A 22752-nucleotide genomic window follows, 5' to 3' on the forward strand; every position below is an offset into this window, starting at 1 on the left:
TATTATGTATCCATTGATTGGAGGTAGTCTATGCGTATCCCTCTCCCATGTCTCTGCAAGAAAGACTACATCTGCATCCTCAAGCACATCATTAAGCCCTGCTCCCTTCTGCCAGGGGAAACCTCTGCAGTTCCAAAACATTACTTTGAGTTCTTTCTGGGTCCCATGAGCCACGTGTCCCTAGAGGGTGGTGTCCTCTTTTGCCTCGTCTCTTCTTGCGTGCTTCGTAGGACTGGCGTCTTTCTGCTTGTTGCTTGGGCGTTCTATCTTCAGTGATAAAGTAAGATGTTCCTCTTAAGTAGATCCTGCTGCTGTCTAGTATAATTGTTCTTTTCCTTGCATCCATCAATGTGCATACAATTGCACGGTGGTAGAGAGAGAGAGAGAGAGAGAGGGAGAGGGGGGGGGAGAAAGAGATAGAGAGAAATTGGGAGAAAGAAAGAAAGAAAGATATATTAACGTCCACGGGAGACCTCACGGACAAAGTAAGAAAGAAAGATATATTAACGTCCACGGGAGACCTCACGGGCCTATGGGACAAAGTGCACAGAAAAGCGAACTCATACAAGCCTCAGTGGGCTGAAGCAAAGGGTACGCTAGGATCCTTGCTAAGTACTAGTCTATGCTAATAGAATCATAATCATCATAATCATAGACAAAAAATATCAATCAATCTATCCAGGCGCTGGGACGAAACCGGGCCTGGTATAGTGATGGCTCTCTGGTGGGCTGCGAAGATGTCTCGTATCTGCGTCTGTCGAGTTGTCTCGCATTGCGGTGGGGGACGCGGTTTCCTCGCTCTCTGGACTCTCTAGGCTATGTCTAGAGTGACCCCTCGTCTCTGTCGGTCTCTGTCGGTCTCCCCTGAGGAAAGCTGTGATAGGTCAGACCTCAATAGAATGTATTATGGGGGCTCTCTGTCGCACATGTGGCCTCTACGCCCCTCTCCCGATGGTACTGTGCCGGCTGCTCATCCAGACTGCTCTCATATCGGCTAGCTCCTCTTCCTCCACTCCACTGTGTCCCGGGGCCGAATCAAATGTATAGAAGTCTGTGACGTGTCGCTGTGCTCGAACAGTGTCGAAGGCCTTCGAAAGTCTACGAAGCATGTGTAGACTCTCTGATGTCTGGATCTCGCCTCCTCAATGATAGCCCTCAGAGTGAAAATCTGGTCTAGAGTAGAGTGATGCCTCCTGAATCCTGTCAACCCTAGTGTAACCAGATTTTACTATCCTAGTCTCTTGTTCAGATCACGGGAGTAGCACCTTGATCTTCCACCCAGCCAAACTGCCAAAGCTTCCCAGCAAGAGAGAGAGAGCAATCTCTAAATCACGTAAATCCTCTAATTCTCACTTCTCTCACTAGCTTTGACAGACCCCAAATCCCTAGATAGATCTAGATGCCACATGTCATCCATATAGGGCCTTCCTAATGCAACATTTCACCCCTCTCTTGGGATGCATTTAATTCCTTGCCCCTAGGCACATTCTTTGCACTAGGCCCTTGGTCTCAGATCTACCTAGTCTGGTGCTATCAGCCCTCACCTAGGACCTTGACATTAATCCCTCCCGATCATTTACATAAGCACAAACACATATATTACAACAATAGATCCTATAAGGGAAATGTCGACTGATTCTTCCGAGGTCATGCTACCTCGGCTAGAGCGTAACATTCCTTCCCTCTTCAGACATCAGCGTCCTCGATGATAAAGTCTGGGAACACTCTCCGCAACTGATATACGGATTCCCAGGTAGCTTCGGATAGAGGCTGACCATGCCATGCAACCAACACCGTGGGTATCTTCCGATTTCGTATTTGCATTGTTCCTCGGTCCAGGATTCTTGTTGGTTTGCGCCTTGCAATATCCTCTATCTCCTGAAACAAAACCACACCTTCGATTAGTGAGTCACCAGTATGTAAAAATTTCTTTAAACGTGAAACATGAAAAACCGGGTGCACCTTACACCCCTGTGGCAATTCTAATTTATAGGCTACACTGCCTATTCTCTTTAGAATTAACCACGGCCCACAGTATCGAGGTGATAACTTAGCACACTCTCCTGAAGTCAACGACTTCGAGTGCGAAGGAATTCTGAGAAAAACTTTTTCTCCTTCTTCAAATACTCTTATAGACCGATTTTCATCCGCATACACCTTGGCTCTATCCATAGCCTGGCGGATGTTAGCTCTCGCAAGTGCTAGCATCTCCCGCATTTGAACTACAAAGTTCGCGGCACTAGGCACTTTCTGAGGTACTCCAACTATAGTCGGATTGGCTGGTCTATAACCATAGTTCAGCTCAAACGGACTGAACCCAGTAGATGAATGTTTCCTATCATTGTAGGCAAACTCCAACAATGGCAACCATTTGTCCCATGTATGTTGCCTCAATGACACATATGCCCTCAGCATATCCTCTAAAGTCTGGTTGACTCTCTCCGTCTGACCATCCGTCTCAGGATGATCCCCACTACTCATTCCCAACTCAGTCCTTAGTGTCTCAAATACCGCTGTCCAAAAGTGACCGGTAAACCTGACATCTCTGTCTGACACTATGGATCTAGGCAATCCATGCAGACGAAATATATGTCTAATAAACAAATCCGCTACTTGCGGGGCACTAACAGACTCTCTAGTCGGAATGAAGTGAGCCATCTTGGTTAGACGATCAACCACCACAAGGATAGAATTATACCCTCCTTGTGTTGCAGGTAACCCTACAATAAAGTCCATGGAAATGCTCTCCCACTTACTTAGTGGTATTTCCAAGGGCTGTAAAAGTCCGGGTGGCTTCACCCGCTCGGCCTTACTTACCTGACACGAGAAACACCGTGTCACATATTCATGAATATGCTTTTTCATCTTTGGCCAAAAGAAATCTCGCTTTACGAGATCATATGTCTTCTCGACACCTGGATGTCCCGCACACGGGCTATCATGGCATTGTTGAATGACTCTCTGCCTGAGATCATTCTGACCAGGTACTACAACCTTGCCATTTCTAACTAGCATACCATCCCTTATGGTATATCTTGCATAAGTTTGGCCTTTTCTGGATGCCAGGTCATCCTTTTCAGTTTCCCCGGGTTTTAACACATGAGCTTTAGGCCATAAGCTCTGGACAAACTCGTCCACCTTCTGAGTTTCTCTGATCTCGGTCATTAGAGCGCTCTCTAATACCGTGAAACTCAGATTGTGCATAATGCGAGATAACGCATCAGCTACCTTATTGTCTTTTCCTCTTCGGTACCGAATCGTTAAATTAAACTCCTGCATGAGCTCTGCCCACCTAGCTTGGCGGCCCCTCAAGTCAGGCTGTTTACAGAAATGTTTCAGAGTATCATGATCCACATCCACATAAAACTCTGAACCATACAGATAATGCCTCCATGTTTTCAAAGCATGGATAACAGCATACAACTCCAATTCATGAGTTGGCCAATTCCTTTGAGAGGGAGAAAGCTTCTTGCTTTCAAAGGCTACTGGCCTTCCCTCTTGAAGGAGGACTGCTCCTACCGCAATGCCACTTGCATCGGTTTCTAGGAACAACGGTTTCTGGGGATCAACTATTTTTAACACCGGTCCTGAGACCACAGCTTGTTTTATGGTGTTAAAACTTTCTTGTTGATTCTGTCCCCAAATAAAAGGTACTTTATCTGAGGTCAGATCAGTCAATGGCGATACTATTTCGGAATATCCTTTGATATGCCTTCTATAAAACTGGACAAATCCCAAGAATGATCGCAACGCGGTCAGACTCTGAGGGATTGGCCAAGTTAGTATCGCAGCCACTTTCTTCGGATCCATTTCTACCCCCTGTGGAGTAATTATGAATCCTAAGTACTCAAGCCTAACCATACACAGTATAGTTTTCTTTTTATTCACATAAAGACTGGCTTTCCTCAAAGTACTGAACACTATCCTTAAGTGTTCACAATGCTCAGTAATACTTTTACTGAATATCAAGATATCGTCAATAAAATGTACTACGAACTTTCCGATATACGGACGTAGTAAATCGTTCATAAGCATGACGAAGGTCGCTGGAGCATTGGTAAGTCCGAAGGGCATTACCAAAAACTCATAATGACCAAACCTGCTCCTAAAAGCGGTTTTATGCACATCCTCGGCTCTAATCCGGATCTGATGATAGCCGCACTTAAGATCTATCTTGCTGAAAATCACGGCTCCATGTAATGCATCTAGCAAATCATCAATCCGAGCCATCGGATACCTGTGCTTAACAGTGATATTATTCAATGCTCTATAATCTATACAGAGGCGAAACGTATCATCCTTTTTCCTCTTTAATATCACTGGTGAAGCAAAAGGTGAGAAACTCGGTTGAATCTGCCCCAACTTGAGGTATTCTTCCAGTTGCCTACGCACCTCCGCTTCTTCAGTAAAACTCATTCTATAGGGAGGTCTATTTACAGGTTCTGCCCCCGGGATCAGTTCAATCTTATGCTGAACATTCCGCTCTGGAGGTAACCCATAAGGTAGTTCATCCCTAAAACATTCAAAGAACTCCTCTGTTATAAGATTAGCCAGCTTGGCCATTTCACCACTTTGCGTAACATCAGTGCTAGTCGAAGAATCATTCATCGACTCTACCGATGCTGTGCAAAGGTATAAAAACTCTACTTTAGCCTTTCTGATCTCCATCACGGAAACCAACGGTCCCTGAGGTATATCTCTTTCACCTCGCAAGACATAAAGCACATCATTCATCTTGAATTGATATACGTGCTTTTTCCAATTAATGGCTGGATTCTTCCTAGAATGCCACGCCATTCCCAGGGCTATATCCGCATGAGCAAGCTTGGTTATTTCAAAATCAAGCTTCTCAGTATAGTCCTGAATCCGAAGCTCCAACTGGGTAACCCTTTGGTCCCATACTTCAGTTGAACTTCCATCGGCCATCCTGACTGTATACGCATAGTCAGATGGACTTGTCTTTAATTTCAGCCTCTTCACGAGCTTGGAGTTAATCACATTGTGAGTTGACGCTGAGTCAAACAACACAATGACATCATGACTGGCCACTTGCCCTTTCATTTTGATTAACTCCGTATCATTGAAGGCTGTATACCCCGTTGCTGCGGGCTTAGATAGGATGTTATCAGGTGCACTCGTCACTAACTTAGTAACAGACACACAGAACAAACAAGGTACTAACCTCTGAGAAGATCCCGCTAGCTGAATCTGCATCTCTTCCGCTCTGGGACTTCCCTGCATCTCCACGTCGCACTCTGAGATCACCATCTCAGCCATCCGACGATCTTTATTACGTGGACAATCTCTCCACTGATGAGGTTGAAGGCAACCAAAGCATAAGCCTTCTCTCCTCGCTTTTTCCCTTTGTTCCGGGTTCAAGGGAGACTTAGACCAAGCCCGGGCTGCCATTGGAGTTACTTTTCTCTTCACTCCAATGGTGGTACTTGGTTTAGGAGTTTCAGCCGGTCTCGCCTGCTTGGCTTGACCACTCGGCTGCGAACCACTCCCTTTACTAGTCCACTTCTTCTTAAACCCAGATTTCTTCGGATACCCATACTGGGTTCCGACCTGTGCAAACCCACTTGGCTTGCTACCCTTGGCATCCTCGTAGTTCAAGGCTATAGCTATTGCATCATCTAGCGTGTTCGCGTACTTAGCCCGAACTTCCATTTTTATTCGGTCATTCAATCCAAATATGAAATCTTTCACTTGGATTGATTGAGGCAAGGGTTCGTCAACCTTCATTACACTCTCTCGAAACTTATCAGTGTATTCTGCCACTGATAAATTTCTCTGACGCAGGTTCCTATATTGATCCCAAGCTCGGGATGCCTCGTCAGGAGGTAAGAAGTGTTTCCTGAACTCTCTTTTAAACCCCTCCCAGGTAGTGGATGCTATACCGTCTTTTTGTTGTTTAATCCACCACCGATCCGCAGCCTCACTAAACATATGGGTGGCCTCGCGGATCTTTTTGATGTCATTTCTGATCTCACAAATGGCGAACGCCTCGTCCCATTTGTGTAGCCAGGTCTCAATGACATTGGAGCTACGGTCGTTCATCCGACCAGAATACTTTTCCGGTCTATAATTAGCAATGTTTGGCACCTTAGCCTTCCTAGGCTCGACCGTATGGACACTAGACTCCAGTTCCATTGGAGCCTTTCCCTTCTCCTCTCGAGAAGGTCTGGCAGACATACTCTGTAGTGCTCTCCTAAGTTCGGACTGCCCTGCATTGGCTTGTAACTGCTGTGCTAACAACTGTTGCAAGGCATCTTCCAGCAATGCAATCCTGCCAGATAACGTATGAGCTACTGGGCGCGATCCCTGCTGGGTCGGCCGGACTCCTGATTCACCAGGGTCCCTCCTAGAAGCTCCTTCTTCTGCTTCCATTTGTTCAGTAGGTGTTTTGTTTTGGGTTTTTTTTTTTTTTTTTTTTTTTAAACACCCTTAGAACACTGTAATCACAAACTGACACTCTGAACACAATTCCCTATACTAGGGAATTCCTGCAATCTGACATGCACACTAATTACGTATTTGACACAGGCATATATATTCAATCCCGCCTTTCCCTATACTAGGGAAATTTCTGCAGATAACTCAAGTATACCGGCATAGTCTCAAGCACAATCTGTCCTTGTTACAGCATCATATTCTATGCATACTTGTCACTTTTCACGCAAACGGAGCATCAGCAAACCAAATCAGGGAAAAAAACATAGAATCGACAGAAATGACAAAGAGCCTTCCTGGTCTATGAATTCTGATCGAATTTTGTCTGAAGGAACGAATCGAAGGCTGGCACGGGTTGAGGTAGCCAGGTATCCCAAAGCCAATCGTCAGCCACCACGCTCCTTTGCTCTTCAAAGATCACCACGTCTCCGTTAAACCCACGAAGGGTGTCGTGATATGTGTCTGCGCTCCACGCCTACACGACGCAACCAGACGCCGTCACATATCCTGCACGCCTGCACTACGCGACCAGACGCCGTCACCTTTTGGTGTTTCCGTCGTCACGGCACCCCTCTGGTTCGTAGGCCTGTCAATAGTTACTGGAACCGCAAGTCCTCTCGCAGGCTCTTCAACCCATAGTGCCTTTCAAGACCTCCGCCATAGCCAACGGGCTTCGCAGAGACTCCGAACGCTGAAGAAGCCTGTGCACGACTAGTCTGCGTTCCACTCAGAAATCTCACCAAAGACCGATCAATTCCCTATACTATTCGGTGGTCGAAGACCTTCGTCAACGAACCTCCGTCAGGTCCGGTGATACCAACTGTTTCCGTCGGTGACGATCTCCACCCTAGACTAGGACCTGCGCTGACGATCTACTCTCCAGCTAACCCCTCGAACTGCCTTCGTCAAAAAGGTGCTGCACATCGACGTCACGATCGACGCGTTCCGTAAATCCACTCCTTTCCCTTACACAGCCTGGCTCTGATACCAAATGTAACCAGATTTTACTATCCTAGTCTCTTGTTCAGATCACGGGAGTAGCACATTGATCTTCCACCCAGCCAAACTGCCAAAGCTTCCCAGCAAGAGAGAGAGAGCAATCTCTAAATCACGTAAATCCTCTAATTCTCACTTCTCTCACTAGCTTTGACAGACCCCAAATCCCTAGATAGATCTAGATGCCACATGTCATCCATATAGGGCCTTCCTAATGCAACATTTCACCCCTCTCTTGGGATGCATTTAATTCCTTGCCCCTAGGCACATTCTTTGCACTAGGCCCTTGGTCTCAGATCTACCTAGTCTGGTGCTATCAGCCCTCACCTAGGACCTTGACATTAATCCCTCCCGATCATTTACATAAGCACAAACACATATATTACAACAATAGATCCTATAAGGGAAATGTCGACTGATTCTTCCGAGGTCATGCTACCTCGGCTAGAGCGTAACACCTAGTGCTCGCTGCCCCCGTGCCTCTATATGACTTCTGATCTCTCTCTCTAGTACCGATCCATAGATCTTGGCCAATGTGTGGCCAATCATGAGGGTGTGATTGTTCCCGGTGTCCATGAGGTCTCCTGCCTTGTGTATCGGTACGATAGTAGTGGTGCTCCATGCTGGTGGGAAGCCATGACAAACTGCAAGGTTAAACATATGTGCAGCACATAGGAGGAAGGTGGTGAGAGTAGATAGGATTAGATGTCACATCAAAAAGTGTACAATAAGGGGTGGATGGGGACTTATATAGTCCCTCTACATCTCCACGTAAGAGGCCTCTAAGGGTCCTCTAAATTGGCCCCTTTTCCCCCCTTCATTACACCCTGAGTGTCGGCATAGGTGTGCAGCCCCCTTCCAAGCTATGTCTGCAGCTCCTTAGCCCCTCTTTGTCCTCCTGGATTAGCCCCAAGGGCTCCCCTTTTATAGGGGCTGAGAGCCCCCTAAAACAGCCGACCTAGTATAGGGAATTAGGGCCGACCCAAACATCTCCATCAAATGACCCACCCCTAGTCTATAAACCGACCTGGGGAGCACATCTTTTGAGCAGCCCTGCCTGGCCATGCAGCAGGCTTCCACTAGCCCAGGCAGTCCTGCCCATACCCCGACCTATTCCAGGCCCTATTCCCGACCCGTAGCCTCTCCAAGCTTGGTGCAATCCTTCTGCACCCATTCCACCTCTATTCAAAGCTTTTCCAGCCTCTAGATCCCATGCCACAAATCCATACAGCTTGCTGTAATCTCCCGTACAGATCCACACCAGATTGTCTCTGCATTGGGACTGTTCCAGCCATGCCATGCAGCCAGATCTGCTCATAATTGAGCTGTACTACTTGCCTTGGTCATCCATATTGCCAACATCAGCATCCACACATTAGTTCCTGTGCATATCTGTCCCAGCCAGTCCCGGACTGACACGTGGCAAATCCGTATATCATCTGTCCAGAGGATCATCATGCTTCAAAATCAAGCTTCCAACTTGAAGATAGACGAAGGAGAGTCAGCCCACAACTGCCTTATGAAGGTGAAGATTCTCAAGGATCAACTCAAAACAATTGAGGTTCTCTTCTCAGACCTGTGTTAGAGTTTAGCTGGTTACCTCCCTATTTGTAAGCCCCCCATATGAGGAGTGCGTGGGGGTGGTGAACCAGGAGAAATTAGGGCTGCCACATCGGCAGCACATGGACTGCCATGTGGGCAGCAAGCTCACAGGGAAAAGACACAAGAGGGGGCTGCCACAGGGGCAGCACATCTAGATGCATACCTGGCAAGTTGGAGTCTCTAGAAACTTGGGAGTGTATGAAATCGCCACGCGTCAGCCAGAGACAGTACGGAGCAGAAAGCGCAGGGCTGACAGGCTGGAACATGGCGTCAGCATCTCGGGAGCCTGTAAGAATTGTACGGATGGCAGTGCCTGTGTTCGGGCTGCTGCAAACAGCTATACAGAAGGTTTGGAGGCTGGAGCTGGTCAGGGAGAGGTCCAGGAACCAGGTGGAACTTCTGGAGCTGGAAGGGGACTGTTTGGCTGAGCATATCAGCTAGAAAGGAAAGGCCTGGGACAATAGTTGTGTGCCTCTTGACTGGCCATGTCTCCTGCAACCCCTTGCTGAGCTAACCCCCCAACTGGGCTAGGGGTTTCAGACCAGCTTGGGGTTAGGGGACGAAGGAGAGGCTGCTGTCTGACGCTGCTGACGGACGACGGGCTAAGGAGCTAACGAGCTGATGACGATTTGTTGATGAAACTTGCACTGCTGCTGCTGACGGGTCTTACGTTGACGGGCTGAGTGGGTTGTGGCCTGTAACGGGCTAACGAGCTAACGAGCTAACAGGCTGGTGAACTGTAAGGGGCTAACAGGCTAACAAAGGGCTAATGAATGCACGACCGAACGCAGGAACGGAGAGATGACAGATGAACCAGCCACGGAGATCAGCGAGCAACGGAGAGACGGAGAGAGAGAGAGAGAGAGGATTATGCAGGAAAGGGACATGCAAGGGTGGGAAGGACGGGACACAAAGAGAGAGAGAGAGAGAGAGAGAAAGAGAGGATTCTATAGGAAAGGGACATGCAAGGGTGGGAATGTAGGCTCACAAAAGCAAAAGGATGCACAAGAGTGGAGCAAGAAGTGGAAGCTGTCACATCAACTAGAAGAATAGTACAAAGTACTATAAAAGAGAACCCTAGGACCTAGTGTCCTAGTGGTACCTCTAGTACTAGGTGTCATAAGACACTAAAAGCACTAGGTGACCTAAGTGCCAATAACTAAAGCTACATGGCACATACCAGGGCCCAGAGGGCATCAATACGACTGGGAGAAGATGGCCTACAAACCCCCTCCATGGTATGGGCTGAAGTATTCTGGAAACGTCTCAAAATACCTGGTATTTTCTGGTCATGATGGCACATGTTCATCCAAAAGGATATAGCCACCTATGAATGTACAAGGTATGCCAGATCATGTAACAAAGGGAACCAAGTGCAAAGCCTGTCGAAAGACTTTGAACTTGGGACGAGGAAGTGCCTTTGTAAACATATCTACTATGTTGTCCTTTGTGGGAAGGTAGGACAACTCTATGTCTCCTGCTGACAACCGCTCTCGAACATAATGATAGTGAACTTCAATGTGCTTGGTACGCGCATGAAACACTGGATTACGCACAAAGGCCAAAGCACTCTGGCTGTCAGTGTAGACCATAGTGGAGGATGTTTGGCGAATACCAAGATCTGTAAGTAACTATCGAAGCCAAACGCACTAAAAAATCAGATCCACTCCCACGGACATAAAGAGTGGGGCCCTTGTAGGTGATCTATTCAGCACATAGTTGGCACACATCACTGCATCAAGCCAAAATTATTGGGTAAGGACTTGGCCTTAAGCATGCATCTGGCCATCTCCATAGTGGACCTGTTTTTCCTTTTAGGAATAGGATTATGCTAAGGAGTGTAAGGAGTAGTGCATGAGTGAACAATGCCCCGTGAAGACAAAAATGCATCAAACTCCTTTTGACATATACTCTCCCCCCCCTATCTGTGTTGAGGGTGACAAGTTTGCATCCTGATTCATTCTCAATCATATTCAGCCACCTCTGAAAGCCTCAGAACACTTCAGATTTGGCTTTTAAAGCATATATGCAGCAATATCTTGTGAAGTCATCAATTAGAGTCATGAAATATTTGTACCCCCCAATGGCATTTGTCCTCATTGGGCCACAGACATCACTGTGCACTAGCTGCAATTTCCTTTGTGAGAGTTTTGGACAATTCTTTTGAAAAGGAAACTGATACATCTTACCCAAAAGACAACCCTTACACACATGTTTGGAAACTGTGTGAGTTTGAGGTACATCGTTTGCCATGCCTTGTGAATGTAACTTGACAAGAGCTCTATAATTGAGATGACCCATTCTCTCATGCCAAAGATGAGTTTCAGCAAGCTGTGAATCTGAAATAGCAAATGCTTCAATAGAAAGTGCAGTTGAGTGATGATCAAGGTGATAAAGCCCCTTTTGCAAAGTGCCAGTGAGAACTATGGCATTGTCATCACTTCCTGCAAAAGCAAAGTGACTAACTGATCAAAGGAGTAGTGGTCTGGATTACCCATGGCCACTAGTCGAAAGGTTGTAGCAAACCCTTGATATGTATCTGGCAGCCCATTCCATGTGGTACTGACAAGCTGAGAATTTGGCACCACCTCATCAATATTGGCAAGTTATTCCATAAGGTCCTTGACCTTTGTCAAGTACGCATCCATAGAGTCACCTTCATTCATACTGACTTCTTGCAATTGCCTTCTTAAATATGCAACACGTGCCTCATTGCAAATCTGATAAAGAGAAGCCAATTCGTCCCAAGCATCCTTTGCTGTCCTCCATGACCAGATGTGTGGAATAATGATTCTCTTGCATGATAAAGCAATACACGAATGTGCATTTGCATCTCTTGCATCCCATCTTGGTTGTTCCTGAGTTGGAGGAGCAGCAACAAGGGTGCTAGAGGATAAAGCATCAGGAGGAGTATCCTCTGCAGAGGGACCAGCTGTAGGGACAGCCACTGTAGCATTGGCTGGCCTTAGATCAATCCCAGAAACAATGTTCCAAAAATGCCTTGCAACAAGAATATGTTTCATGAGATAAGACCACATCGGATAGTTGGTGCCATCCAACTTATCATCTTCACAAAGAATGCCAAATAAATCATGATTGTTGCTAGCCATTGCAAATGGGACAAGTAAAAAATGCACTGACAAAGTGACCCAAAAGATAGCCTCAAGGCTTGCAACTGCAAAAAATAGGACTTGCTGTCCAAATCTGGAAAAGCCCCAAAATAGGCTGTAATTTGCAAATGTGATCAAATGGCCTGCAATTTCTTGCCAAATTCACTGCAAATCTGAAAGTATTGTGCAATCTGCCTGCAATAGACCCAAAAGCCCCAATTTGTAGAGCGAAACTGAGCTAAAAATGGGGCAAATTCAGGAAAAGCCCCAAATTGTCTGCAAATCTGCAATCTACCTCCAAAATCGTAGCCCGAATGCAGAAGCCCCAAATGTCACCAAAAATTGCAGATTTACTGCAATGTCTGCTCCCAAAAACGAAGCCAAACAATGGCTGAATGCACAGCTGAGCCTGCAAGTACAAAATAGTATGGACGGAACTGTAAGGTCAAATCTGACGTAGAAGTACGGAGTCTATGGACGGCCGTACAGACAGAATTTTCTGACGCGCAGTACGGACGGCCGTACGGAACTATACTAACAGAATTTTCTGGCGCATTGTACAGATTGTACGGACGGTCCTACGGAATTGTACGTACATCTTTTTTGGGACAGCCGACGCGCCGTACGAAAATCTGTACGACTGTATGGGATCGTACGGACAACGGGTCGCGGGGTCGCGTTGGAGCTGTGCGGAACGTCCGGTAGCTGGGCTTGACGATGGAGCTGAAGTGCGGGAGCTAGAGCTGGAAGCTGGAAGCTAGGAGTAGGGAGCAGGTCCGAGAAGGAAGTGCTCTGATAGCACTGTAGGCTCACAGAAGCAAAAGAATGCACAAGAGTGGAGCAAGAAGTGGAAGCCGTCACACCAACTAGAAGAATGAAAATGAAAGTACAAAGTACTATAAAAGAGAACCCTAGGACCTAGTGTCCTAGTGGTACCACTAGTACTAGGTGTCATAAGACACTAAAAGTACTAGGTGACCTAAGTGCCAATAACTAAAGCTACATGGCACATACCACGGCCCAGAGGGCATCAATACGACCGGGAGAAAATTGCCTACAGGAAAGGACGGAATTTATGGATGGAATTTAGGGAAGAGGAAGCAAAAGAAAAAGTGTTTCTATTGTGACGAGCTAGGCCATTTTGCAAGAAAGAAGGTGGCGGATCAAAAGAACAAGGAGTCCGACTTAGATTTAGATGGTGATACAAAATCCAAAGCTACTGTGGTAATTAAAGAACTGTCGTCGGTGACATCTTCATATGTTACTGAGGTAAGATATGCAGACTCAGAAGCCAAAGTGAAGATGTTTGACATGAGATGTGGGCCGACGAGGAGTCAAAGACCTTTGTGAAGGTAAAGGACAGCATGGAATGCTTGGAATCTTCTAGGTGCATGGCTGTTGATACTGACACGAGGGTGGATTACATGGATTGCCCTAGGATTTCAGTTGCAGATGGCTGCTGTAATTGAGAAGGGGGCAATACAGGATTACCCAGGTTATTGGTATGTGCCTCCATGAGGTGCATGGTTTGCTCTCAGAGCAAGCACACACAGGCAGTACGATGTTTTGGTATGTACTTGATGTTATTAATTTATGCCTTCATAGCATGCTCTTGAGAGAATATGCTCCTCATATGTCTCAGGTAATGTGAGATTGGAAGGAATAGGCCTTCTTAGAAAGCAGAATGGGAGGTGTGGGTGCTTCTTCAAATCTCGGACGTAGGTTGCTGGAACGTGATTATGGACAAGGTGTACTGAAGCTAGAAAAGTACTTGCTTGAGAGCTCAGTGAGAGTTCGTGGTCTAGGTTATCTGGAAATATTCTTGGGATTTCATTTCTCGAGATGGTTCTTTTGTTTCGGATCTTGCCAAAGGAAGGACGGATTGAAACAGATCCCGAGAGCATGGTGCCTGGAAGACTCTAGGTTGTTCACTCATTACGAGGGGGACAACTGGAAAATGGTGGTGTCTGGATTGCTCGAGCTCGAAGGGGGAATGTGACTTAAGGTGGTGGTGCCATCAGGTGCTACCTTGGATGGACATGTGTACTAGGATGGTTTGCTTGTGCACGACCAGACCTTGAGGAGCAGGAGCCACTGGTTAAAAAGCTAGGAACCGGAATCGACACTGAATTGTTCCAGAGGCCGAGTCGAATCCGAGTTCAGCACGTACGGTTCCATTATGGGAGCTGCTGGGGCAACATCATCGACGTGTTGGCATTTGGGCCGAGATGTGTTGGTGAGAGGGGGTGTTAGAAAGGTCACCTCCCCATCTGTAAGCGAACATGCCCAGAGAAGAGAGAGAGAGGGGGCTGCCACATGGGCAGCACCTCACAGCAATTAGGGTTTAGTTATCCCAAGATAAAGGCTGCTACAAATGGCGCCAGAAACAGTGCAGATGGCGGGGCATCCAAGGGATGGAACGGGCCTGCAAGAGGGCAGATCTGGAGCAGCAAGTAAGAAGAGTATGCTGGGCCAGAGGCGCCTGGGATGAGCAGTTCTATGGGCAGGTGAAAGGCCTGCAAGAGGGCCTGACAGCAGCACCACAGTGTGCCAAGTACTACAGCAAGGGAGGGGCTGCAAAAGGGCAGCACCCTGCCCTTATATAGGGCCCTACATGCTGGTCGGCTGGGAGTTGGCCAGCACAAGCCCAAAAAGGGCAGCCAACAGCCCCATATATGGGGAGCTGTGGGGGCGGTTTTAGGCAGACCGAGTCGGCCATTTTAGGACAGGCCAGTCGGCTATTTTGGGCCCCTAGAGGCCTATAAAAGTAGCCCATTTCAGGGCATTCAAGCATCCAGCAGGCCAGTAAGTTTGGGAGCAGCAGGAGCAGCGGTTCACACATCCTCAGGCCTACATCCAAGAGGCAGAGGAGTACAATCGAGGCTGCAGACTGAGCTCTACTAGGGCTGGTACCTTGGCTGTCCTAGGGCAGCAAGGAGCTGAGGTCTTTGGACAGAGAGTCTACATACGCTCAAGGTGGAGCACGCGGGCTCAATGTTCTAGAGATATCCGGCAGATATAGAAGTACCTTGTGCTAAGATCAAAGGACCACGCTCTGGTGGGACTTTGGATTGATCTCTTTTGTATTGTGTCCATAGCTTTGGACGGAAATATATAGTTTTGGTCATTTCTATATCTGGCTGGATCATTGTTATTTACTAGTTTGCACATCTATTTGAAGCGCGTAAGTTAAGAAGTTTGTGATTCCACCCCCCACACACACTATGTGAGCTCCTGGGCTATTCTATCAGTCTTCTACTATGTATACCCTCTATTGGTTGATTTCTAACATGGTATCAGAGCCCAAGTAGGAGGCTCACAAGAGTGGGAGCTTATAGGCAAGGACCTTGCTGAAGAATGACCCTGATTCAGAGGCTCTAGGGAATCGACTTCCACAACTTAAGGACTGTGCCCTTGCGAGAAGGAGGGTGATTCAACGTTCAGTTAGGTGCGTACAGAGTTCTGATCTACAGAAGGTTGAGTTTGCCTTTCGATTTTGTTGTGTGGTTTAGCAGCAGAGATGGGGATTCCAGAAGCAGAAGCCTCTTCAGCCCCTTCTTTGTTAGATATGCTCAATGCCCCACCCTCCTGGTATCCACCAGTGGTCCAAGGTGCTCAAGTTGTAAGGCCCCCATATATGGAGAAGCCATGTGTGAGCCCAGGACACTGGATGGAACCCAATTTGCATGTCAGATGAGGTCTATCAATGAGACCATTGATGGTAGAAAGGTGATTGTGTGGGAGCCCCTTACTCTTGCTGGGGCCTAGGGGCCAACGGCCCCCTTGGTGGGGGTTCGGGGATGGTATAGGAAATATTCCCTGAGTATAGCCCCCGAGGCGATGGTATAGGAAATATTCCCTGAATATTCCATGGACGACTAATCGGTTCCACCGACTAGGTTGACTAGTCGGCTCCACCGACTAGGTTGACTGGTCGGTTCCACCGACTACATTGATCCGACTACCGCCCTCATAGCTATAAAGAGGTGACCTCCCTAGTCCATTGTATCAGATCAGTTCAGATCAGATCAGATCTTCCAGCTAGTAGCTCTTCACCTAGTATCTGTCTAGATCGTCATCTAAGCTCCACTGTGAGAGCGCACGGGTGGACGGAGCCATCATTTGTACTACATCAATATTGAAGGAAAATTTTGTTCGTCTCTAGTTTGCTGTGTACTCTCTATTTTTTGTTCCGCTGCGTCGTGTAGTTTAACATGGTATCAGAGCCCTGGCGGCTCTAAGGATTTGATTTTCAAGAATCTTTCACTCCGACTGCCAGAATGACCACTATTCGCACAGTACTATCAGTGGCTGCTCATAAAAAGTGGCCAGTTTATCAAATGGATGTTAAATCAGCATTCTTGAATGGTGACCTCAAGGAGGAGGTATACGTGGTTCAGCCACCAGGGTTTGAGGCCCCCCAATCTGAGAACAAGGTATGTAAGCTCCAAGAGGCTTTGTACGGGCTGAAACAGGCCCCAAGAGCATGGTACCAACGGATAGATTAAACTTCAAAAGATATGCCTCAGATGCTAACTTGTATGTGTATAGAAAAGGTGGAAAATCTGCTATTATTGTTCTATATGTGGATGATCTCCTTATTACAGGTGACTATTAAGACGTGATCCAGCAAACAAGAAAGGCGTTGAGCACTAAGTTTGAGATGACAGACTTAGGCTTGATGCACTACTGTTTGGGGATTGAAGTCTGGCAAGAGCCAGGCAAGATCTTCATCTCTCAACAGAAATATGCAAGGGAGATCTTGAAGGCATTTGGTATGTCCGAGTGCAAGGAGATAGCTACACCTATGGAGGTAAATGCGAGGTTGTCTATGGAGGATGCCTCACCACCAGCAGACATCGAGAGGTACAAGAAGTTGGTCGGCAGTCTCATCTATCTGTGCAACGCCAGACCGGACATCAGTTTTGCTGTTGGCGTTTTGAGCAGGTTCTCCAATAAGCCCCGGGAGAATCATTGGAATGCAGGGATGCGGGTGCTCAAGTATGTGAAGGACACTCTTGATTATGGCATCACCTATGGTACGGGCACTTCCTTGGCTGGTCATTGTGACTCAGATTGGGCTGGAGATGTTGATTCCACGAAATCAGTTTCTAGATATTGTTTCTCTTTAGGTTCAAGTATCTTCTCTTGGATCAGTAAGAAACAACCAACAGTGGCATTGTCTTCTACCGAGGCTGAGTACAAGGCAACATGTTTTGCTGCTTGTGAAGCAGTGTGGCTGAGGAGGATCTTATGGCACATGGGAGTGCAAGAGGATGAGGAAAATGTGCTGAGGTGCGACAATCAAAGTTACACGGCCATTGCTAAAAATCCAGTGTTTCATGCGCGCACAAAACATATAGAGATTCAGTATCACTATGTGTGTGATTTGATCAAGGACGAGATAGTGGAATTACTCTACTGTCCAACAGAGCAAATTGGAGCAAATATCTTCACCAAGGCACTCGAGAAGGATCAGCTTTAGGGTCATCTTCAAAGACTCGACATTGGGCCGAGAAGGTAGTTCACCTCGAGGGCAAGAGTCCCCAAGGCGATGGTATAGGGAATATTCCATGGACGACTAGTCGATTCCACCGACTAGGTTGACTAGTCCGCTCCACCGACTAGGTTGACTGGTCGGTTCCACCGACTACGTTGATCCAACTACCGCCCTCATAGCTATAAAGAGGCGACCTCCCCAGTCCATTGTATCAGATCATTTCAAATCAAATCAGATCTTCCAACTAGTAGCTCTTCACCTAGTATTTGTCTAGATTGCCATCTAAGCTCCACTGTGGGAGCGCACGGGTGGACGGAGCCATCATTTGTACTACATCAGTATTGAAGGAAAATTTTATTCGTCTCCAGTTTGTTGTGTACTCTCTATTCTTTGTTCAGTTTCTGTTCCACTGCGCCGTGTAATTTAACATTCTCTCCCTTCCTCCCACCCCAATCGAGTTCTTTCTTTCACCATCCCTAACTTTGGAGAGTCGGGAAAACTGGATGAGACTAATTATCCTATCTGGAAGGTGAAGATCCAGAGTCATTTAGTGGAGCGGAGGCAAAACCAGGGGATGTGGTAGACAACAAGGGGAGGATACTTATACCAGTAGATAAAGAGGAACTTGAAGCATGGGAAGACATAGATGCCCATGCCCTGGCATCTATTATAAGGACCACGGCATACTCCGTGCTTCCTCACATCCAAATGACCGACACGTCAATAGAGGCGTGGGCCACTCTGAAGGATCTATATGAGACTGATAATACATCCCGGATCTTACTTCTTCAGCATTAGCTCTACAACTTGGAAATGGATGAGGGAGATTTGGTACATGACCACTTAACAAGCATCGGTTAGTCACAATGTAGACTCCGACCAAATGGCCTTGATGGTACTTCGGAGGCTACCACGAAGTTTCAAAAGCTTCGTTACGACTGTGACAACAAGACAGAGGACCAAACCTTTGTGAGGAGTTGGGTCCATTACTACTACAGGAAGAAGCTAGTGAGAATATCTACAACAACGACAACAATGACAAGGCATTGCTGGCAAAGGAAAGGGCAAGCCTAACGGTGGCAAGCACAAGAAGGATGATTTCGGAGATGAAGAGGACACTTCCAAGAAAGAAAGAAAGTCTATTAATGTCCACGGGAGACCAAAGGTCTATGGGACAATTAAAAACCATCCACTACAACAGCTTAGGGAGGGCACATAGCAGCTCAGGAGTGTATAAAGCAACTCCAATTAGTTCTACTTCTAGCTCAAATGATCCGCAGCAGGTACAAAAAAACTATGTGAGCAAGAGGTCTACGATACCTCCTAACTAGTATCGAAAGGCCATTAAGGATCAGCAATGTCTCAAGTGTTCAAGTAAAGATTACATAGCCGCAAATTTCCACAAAGGAATAAAACCTCTTTTAATGACAATAAGAAACCAATGAAGCAAGTTCATATTGCTAATTCTTCAACATTCTTAATACAAGGAAGTCAAAGTCCTTCATGAGGATGAAGAGCATGCTTGCTTCATTAGTTCCAACATGTGGCAATCGAAATTTTTCCCCCCATGATTTGATTAGGATTCATGAGATTCTTAAGGTGAGTAGTGATGGATGGTAGTGCTACTCATAATCTCTCGAGCTACTCGCCTAGAGGGTTCTATTGCACATAAGTATAGAGTCTTGTTGGCCAAGGACTAAGGCAAGAAAGTCTATGACACCATGGTTAGTGATAAAAAGTTAAAAATGCAAGGGGATAAAGATGCTCTTAATTTCCAAATTATGCATCATATGTAATCCTCAGCAAGGAATGGCTCTATGGGTTGGGCCACACCCTATAGAGGATTTAATTAAATAACTTTTTTTTGAGAAAACAAGGTAATTCTTTGTGATGCTTAAAGTTCTTTGCATAGAGTTGAAGCAAATGAAAAGGTTTTATCTACATTTATTCATGTTTTTCCTGAAGACCTTCCTAATGGTTTACCTACGGAGTCGACAATAGATCATAGGATGGAGTTAGTAACAAGAGCTGCTCATCTTTCCAAAGTACTTGCCGTTTAAGTAAAATGAAAGAAGAGGACTTAGAGGGGATATTGTCTGAGTACCTTAGGAAAGGAAGATTCACCCCAGTGGACTGCTCCAATTCTTTCAGTTAAAAAGAAAGATGGATCAATGTGTTTATGCATAGATTATCGTGCCCTTAATAAGGTGACAGTTAAGAATAAGTATCTAATGCCTCGCATTGTTGAGCTCTTTGATCAGTTGCAAGAAGCTCCTTTCTTAACATCCATCCATACATCAATGTTCAGGAAAGGATTTAAGCGACATTGTGACAGAAGCCACCGAAAGGAGAGTTGGTTGCTATATTAATTCAACAGGGCGACAGCATGACAAGGCCAACGTTACAAGTGTCACAAGGTAGGGCCACAATAAGCACAACTTCCCCCCTCATCTTCGTTAGCCTAAAGAAGTCAAACAAGCTGACAGGCAATTCCAGGTAAAATTTATCTTTACAAGCACAGTCGGAAGGGGCATCAGATCAACTCTACCAATATCAAAAACTTTTCAGTGCTTTGCCCACATTAGAAAACAGATGTGCCAAGGGCTTGAACTCTGCACAAGCAGCCGCTTAAACAATGTCAAAACTCAGCCCAAGGCCATGCCTTGATTAGGCCGGTCATTATTGCCATCATCAGTATCCATGGATCACAAAAACTGAGGCATGGAATTCAGAATCTAAGGAATGACAGAGTGTCCTAATTTACTCTGTTATAAACTTCTTACCGTGTCTCAGAAGCACCATGGCCTTGAAAGCATAAAGCACCAATGCGATGTGCTGGGGGACTTTGCAATCAGATGCATGATTCAGCAGGGGAAACCAAAGTCATCACACGTCTTGCACACAAGACCCTGGGTTGATGAGGGAGGTGGTTGCTGAGGTCAGCAGATTCAGGGGATACCTTAGTTGAGCAGGATCTATTGGCCAGAATAAGTAACAGGTGTCGAAACATTTGCATACACTTCAGTTTTTCCCCGACGAAACGTGACTTCCATTCTATGATACATAGGATGGAGACGTAGGGAGACAGGTCCATGGCTATGACAGTGGGATGAAAGAGAGTTTGATGGCTTCACTGACAGGTTGGTTAGCAGGCTGAGGAGAAGGCATGTGGAGCGCTCCCAAAGGTTCAAATGTTTCTGTGGGCAAATCATGAGTTATTTGCAACAACAGTACCTCTAGTAGTTCAGCTAATTAGGCTAACCCCAGCCAAGATCAGCTAGTTATGCTTAACCTAGCCAGCGCAATGAAGACAGATTGCCGTCCACCATACAAGCTGAACCAGCTGGCCATATGATAACTGACAGCGGCCACATGTAGTCAGCCAGGGGAGCTGACACTTTCCCGTGTGCCTATATAATCAGGCCTTTGACTGCCCATTGCATGCAGCAGTTTCCACTACCCATCCAAGCGTAGCCACACTCAACTATCTACACAGCAGTAATAAGGAGAAAAATGGAAGCCAGATACACAAAAAGCAAAAAGTATTCCCATCAGCTTCACAAGGAGACACCATGTAGAACAATGTTGCTCTTCATTTTTGCCATGATCAATTCAACTCAGTAAATACTCCTCACGGGGACAAGGCCACTACTTCTGCAATCGTATAAGAGTAACTTAAAGTGCAAGGGTGTATGATCAGGTGAAGAAGGTCCTTCATATGCTTGTCACAGAGCCTGACTAACCCAACAAGTGGAACAGTATCTCTCCCACTTTAGTTTGGTCCCCTTGAAGCTCGCAGTAAGGAGCTTTTTCTATAAGGAATTAGTTGGCAATTCGTGTCAGAATTCATTTTTCACGTCCAAAGTACAAAAACCTGCGTATAGTACCTGAGCTGCTAGTACGTGAAGGAATGTCCACGTAGCTCGCCCAAGCTCTTCCTTTGATACTGGCCCTGCCCATAACAAAACCTGCAATTATGAACGGGGGCATCACCTATGAACAGCTAGTAAAGCACAGAATATGTTGTGAATATGACAAATGGTTGCGGTCCATTGAAATTACGTATACCAAAAATGATACTACCTTGTTTTCCAATTGGATCTCTGAGCTTTGCTGCTCGGCAGCCCCAGCCCCAAGAAAGGGATCTTTCGAGGGCCCGTTTCCATCGTTGCTTTCATTTATCGTTTCTATATGAAGGCCTGTGTTTGGGTCAAGGACACCACTTTGGGCCTTAGAATTTCTAACTTTCTTACTCGACGGCTTCCCTCTGCTTTCCCGGCTGAATACTAACCCTGCGAAAGGGATTGACAAATGGATGGAAGAGGCTCCATGGAGTGATCCGCGCTTTTTCGTCCCAAGGCCATGCAGAAAGTTGGAGATGTGAACATCACAGCCAAAACCATCGACGAAGCTGGCGCCATAAATAGAAGATGAGTCAGAGTTTGGTTCACAGTGATTAAAGATCGCACTGGTGAGCTGATTCCATTGCTGACAAGCGCCTTGGTGCAACGACTCAAACACCCCTTGAAGGGACCAAGGAGCCATGCAGACCACCAACAAGAAGAGCACCGCCTGCTAGTAATTCGAAATGCTTTTAAAGTGGCCTAGAGTTTAGGAAACGGAGAGAATTGGACGTTGGAACTGGAACTTGAGTTCTTTTGGGACTTCACTCTAGTTGTGTGGGCTTTTGGTCGAGTTTGCTTTTAGTGATTGCTTGCTTTGTGATTGGTTGTATTTTGACGTGCTTTTTTGCACAAGGTGCTTTGCTATTTCCCTCCTCTCCTCCTACATTGTCTCGCCTTGATTGCCAACAATCGATTCCATCCTCGTCTCTAGATCATCTGTGAAGTCAGCTGAGGTGGTTGCCATCTTCGGCTCGTCGTCAGCAAGCTTTGCACGCCATGCGTGCTATCACTGTTCCAAGTAATTCGTATGCCAATCGTTGTTTTGCTTGCTTGGTGCCTCTTTATTCGGATTTGAGTATATGTTTCCATGAACTTGCAAGAGATCTATGGCAAGATGTATAGACATAACGTCGACATAGTAGCACATTCCTCCTAGGTTGTAGGTCCTGATGTTGCCCCACCGCAA

The 22752-nt window shown here is 46.4% G+C and overlaps 1 protein-coding gene across 1 annotated transcript in view; it reads right to left on the reverse strand.

The window, feature by feature from the left end:
* ERV1 (Erv1/Alr family protein) overlaps window positions 1-22265 on the reverse strand; it is a 41867-nt gene extending 19602 nt beyond the window's left edge. Inside the window, exons 1-2 of the mRNA XM_087399829.1 lie at window positions 21745-22265; window positions 21549-21629 (exon numbers count right to left, since the gene is read on the reverse strand). Coding sequence (XP_087255955.1) covers window positions 21549-21629; window positions 21745-22206 — 543 coding nt within the window. The 5' untranslated portion in view covers window positions 22207-22265. The remainder of the gene's footprint in view (window positions 1-21548; window positions 21630-21744) is intronic.
* Window positions 22266-22752: the final 487 nt, after the last annotated feature.

Source organism: Dipteris shenzhenensis, chromosome 28 (assembly GCF_047967505.1).
Source record: "Dipteris shenzhenensis isolate YYH24624 ecotype China chromosome 28, Dip_SZ_1.0, whole genome shotgun sequence".
Lineage (NCBI taxonomy): Eukaryota > Viridiplantae > Streptophyta > Polypodiopsida > Gleicheniales > Dipteridaceae > Dipteris > Dipteris shenzhenensis.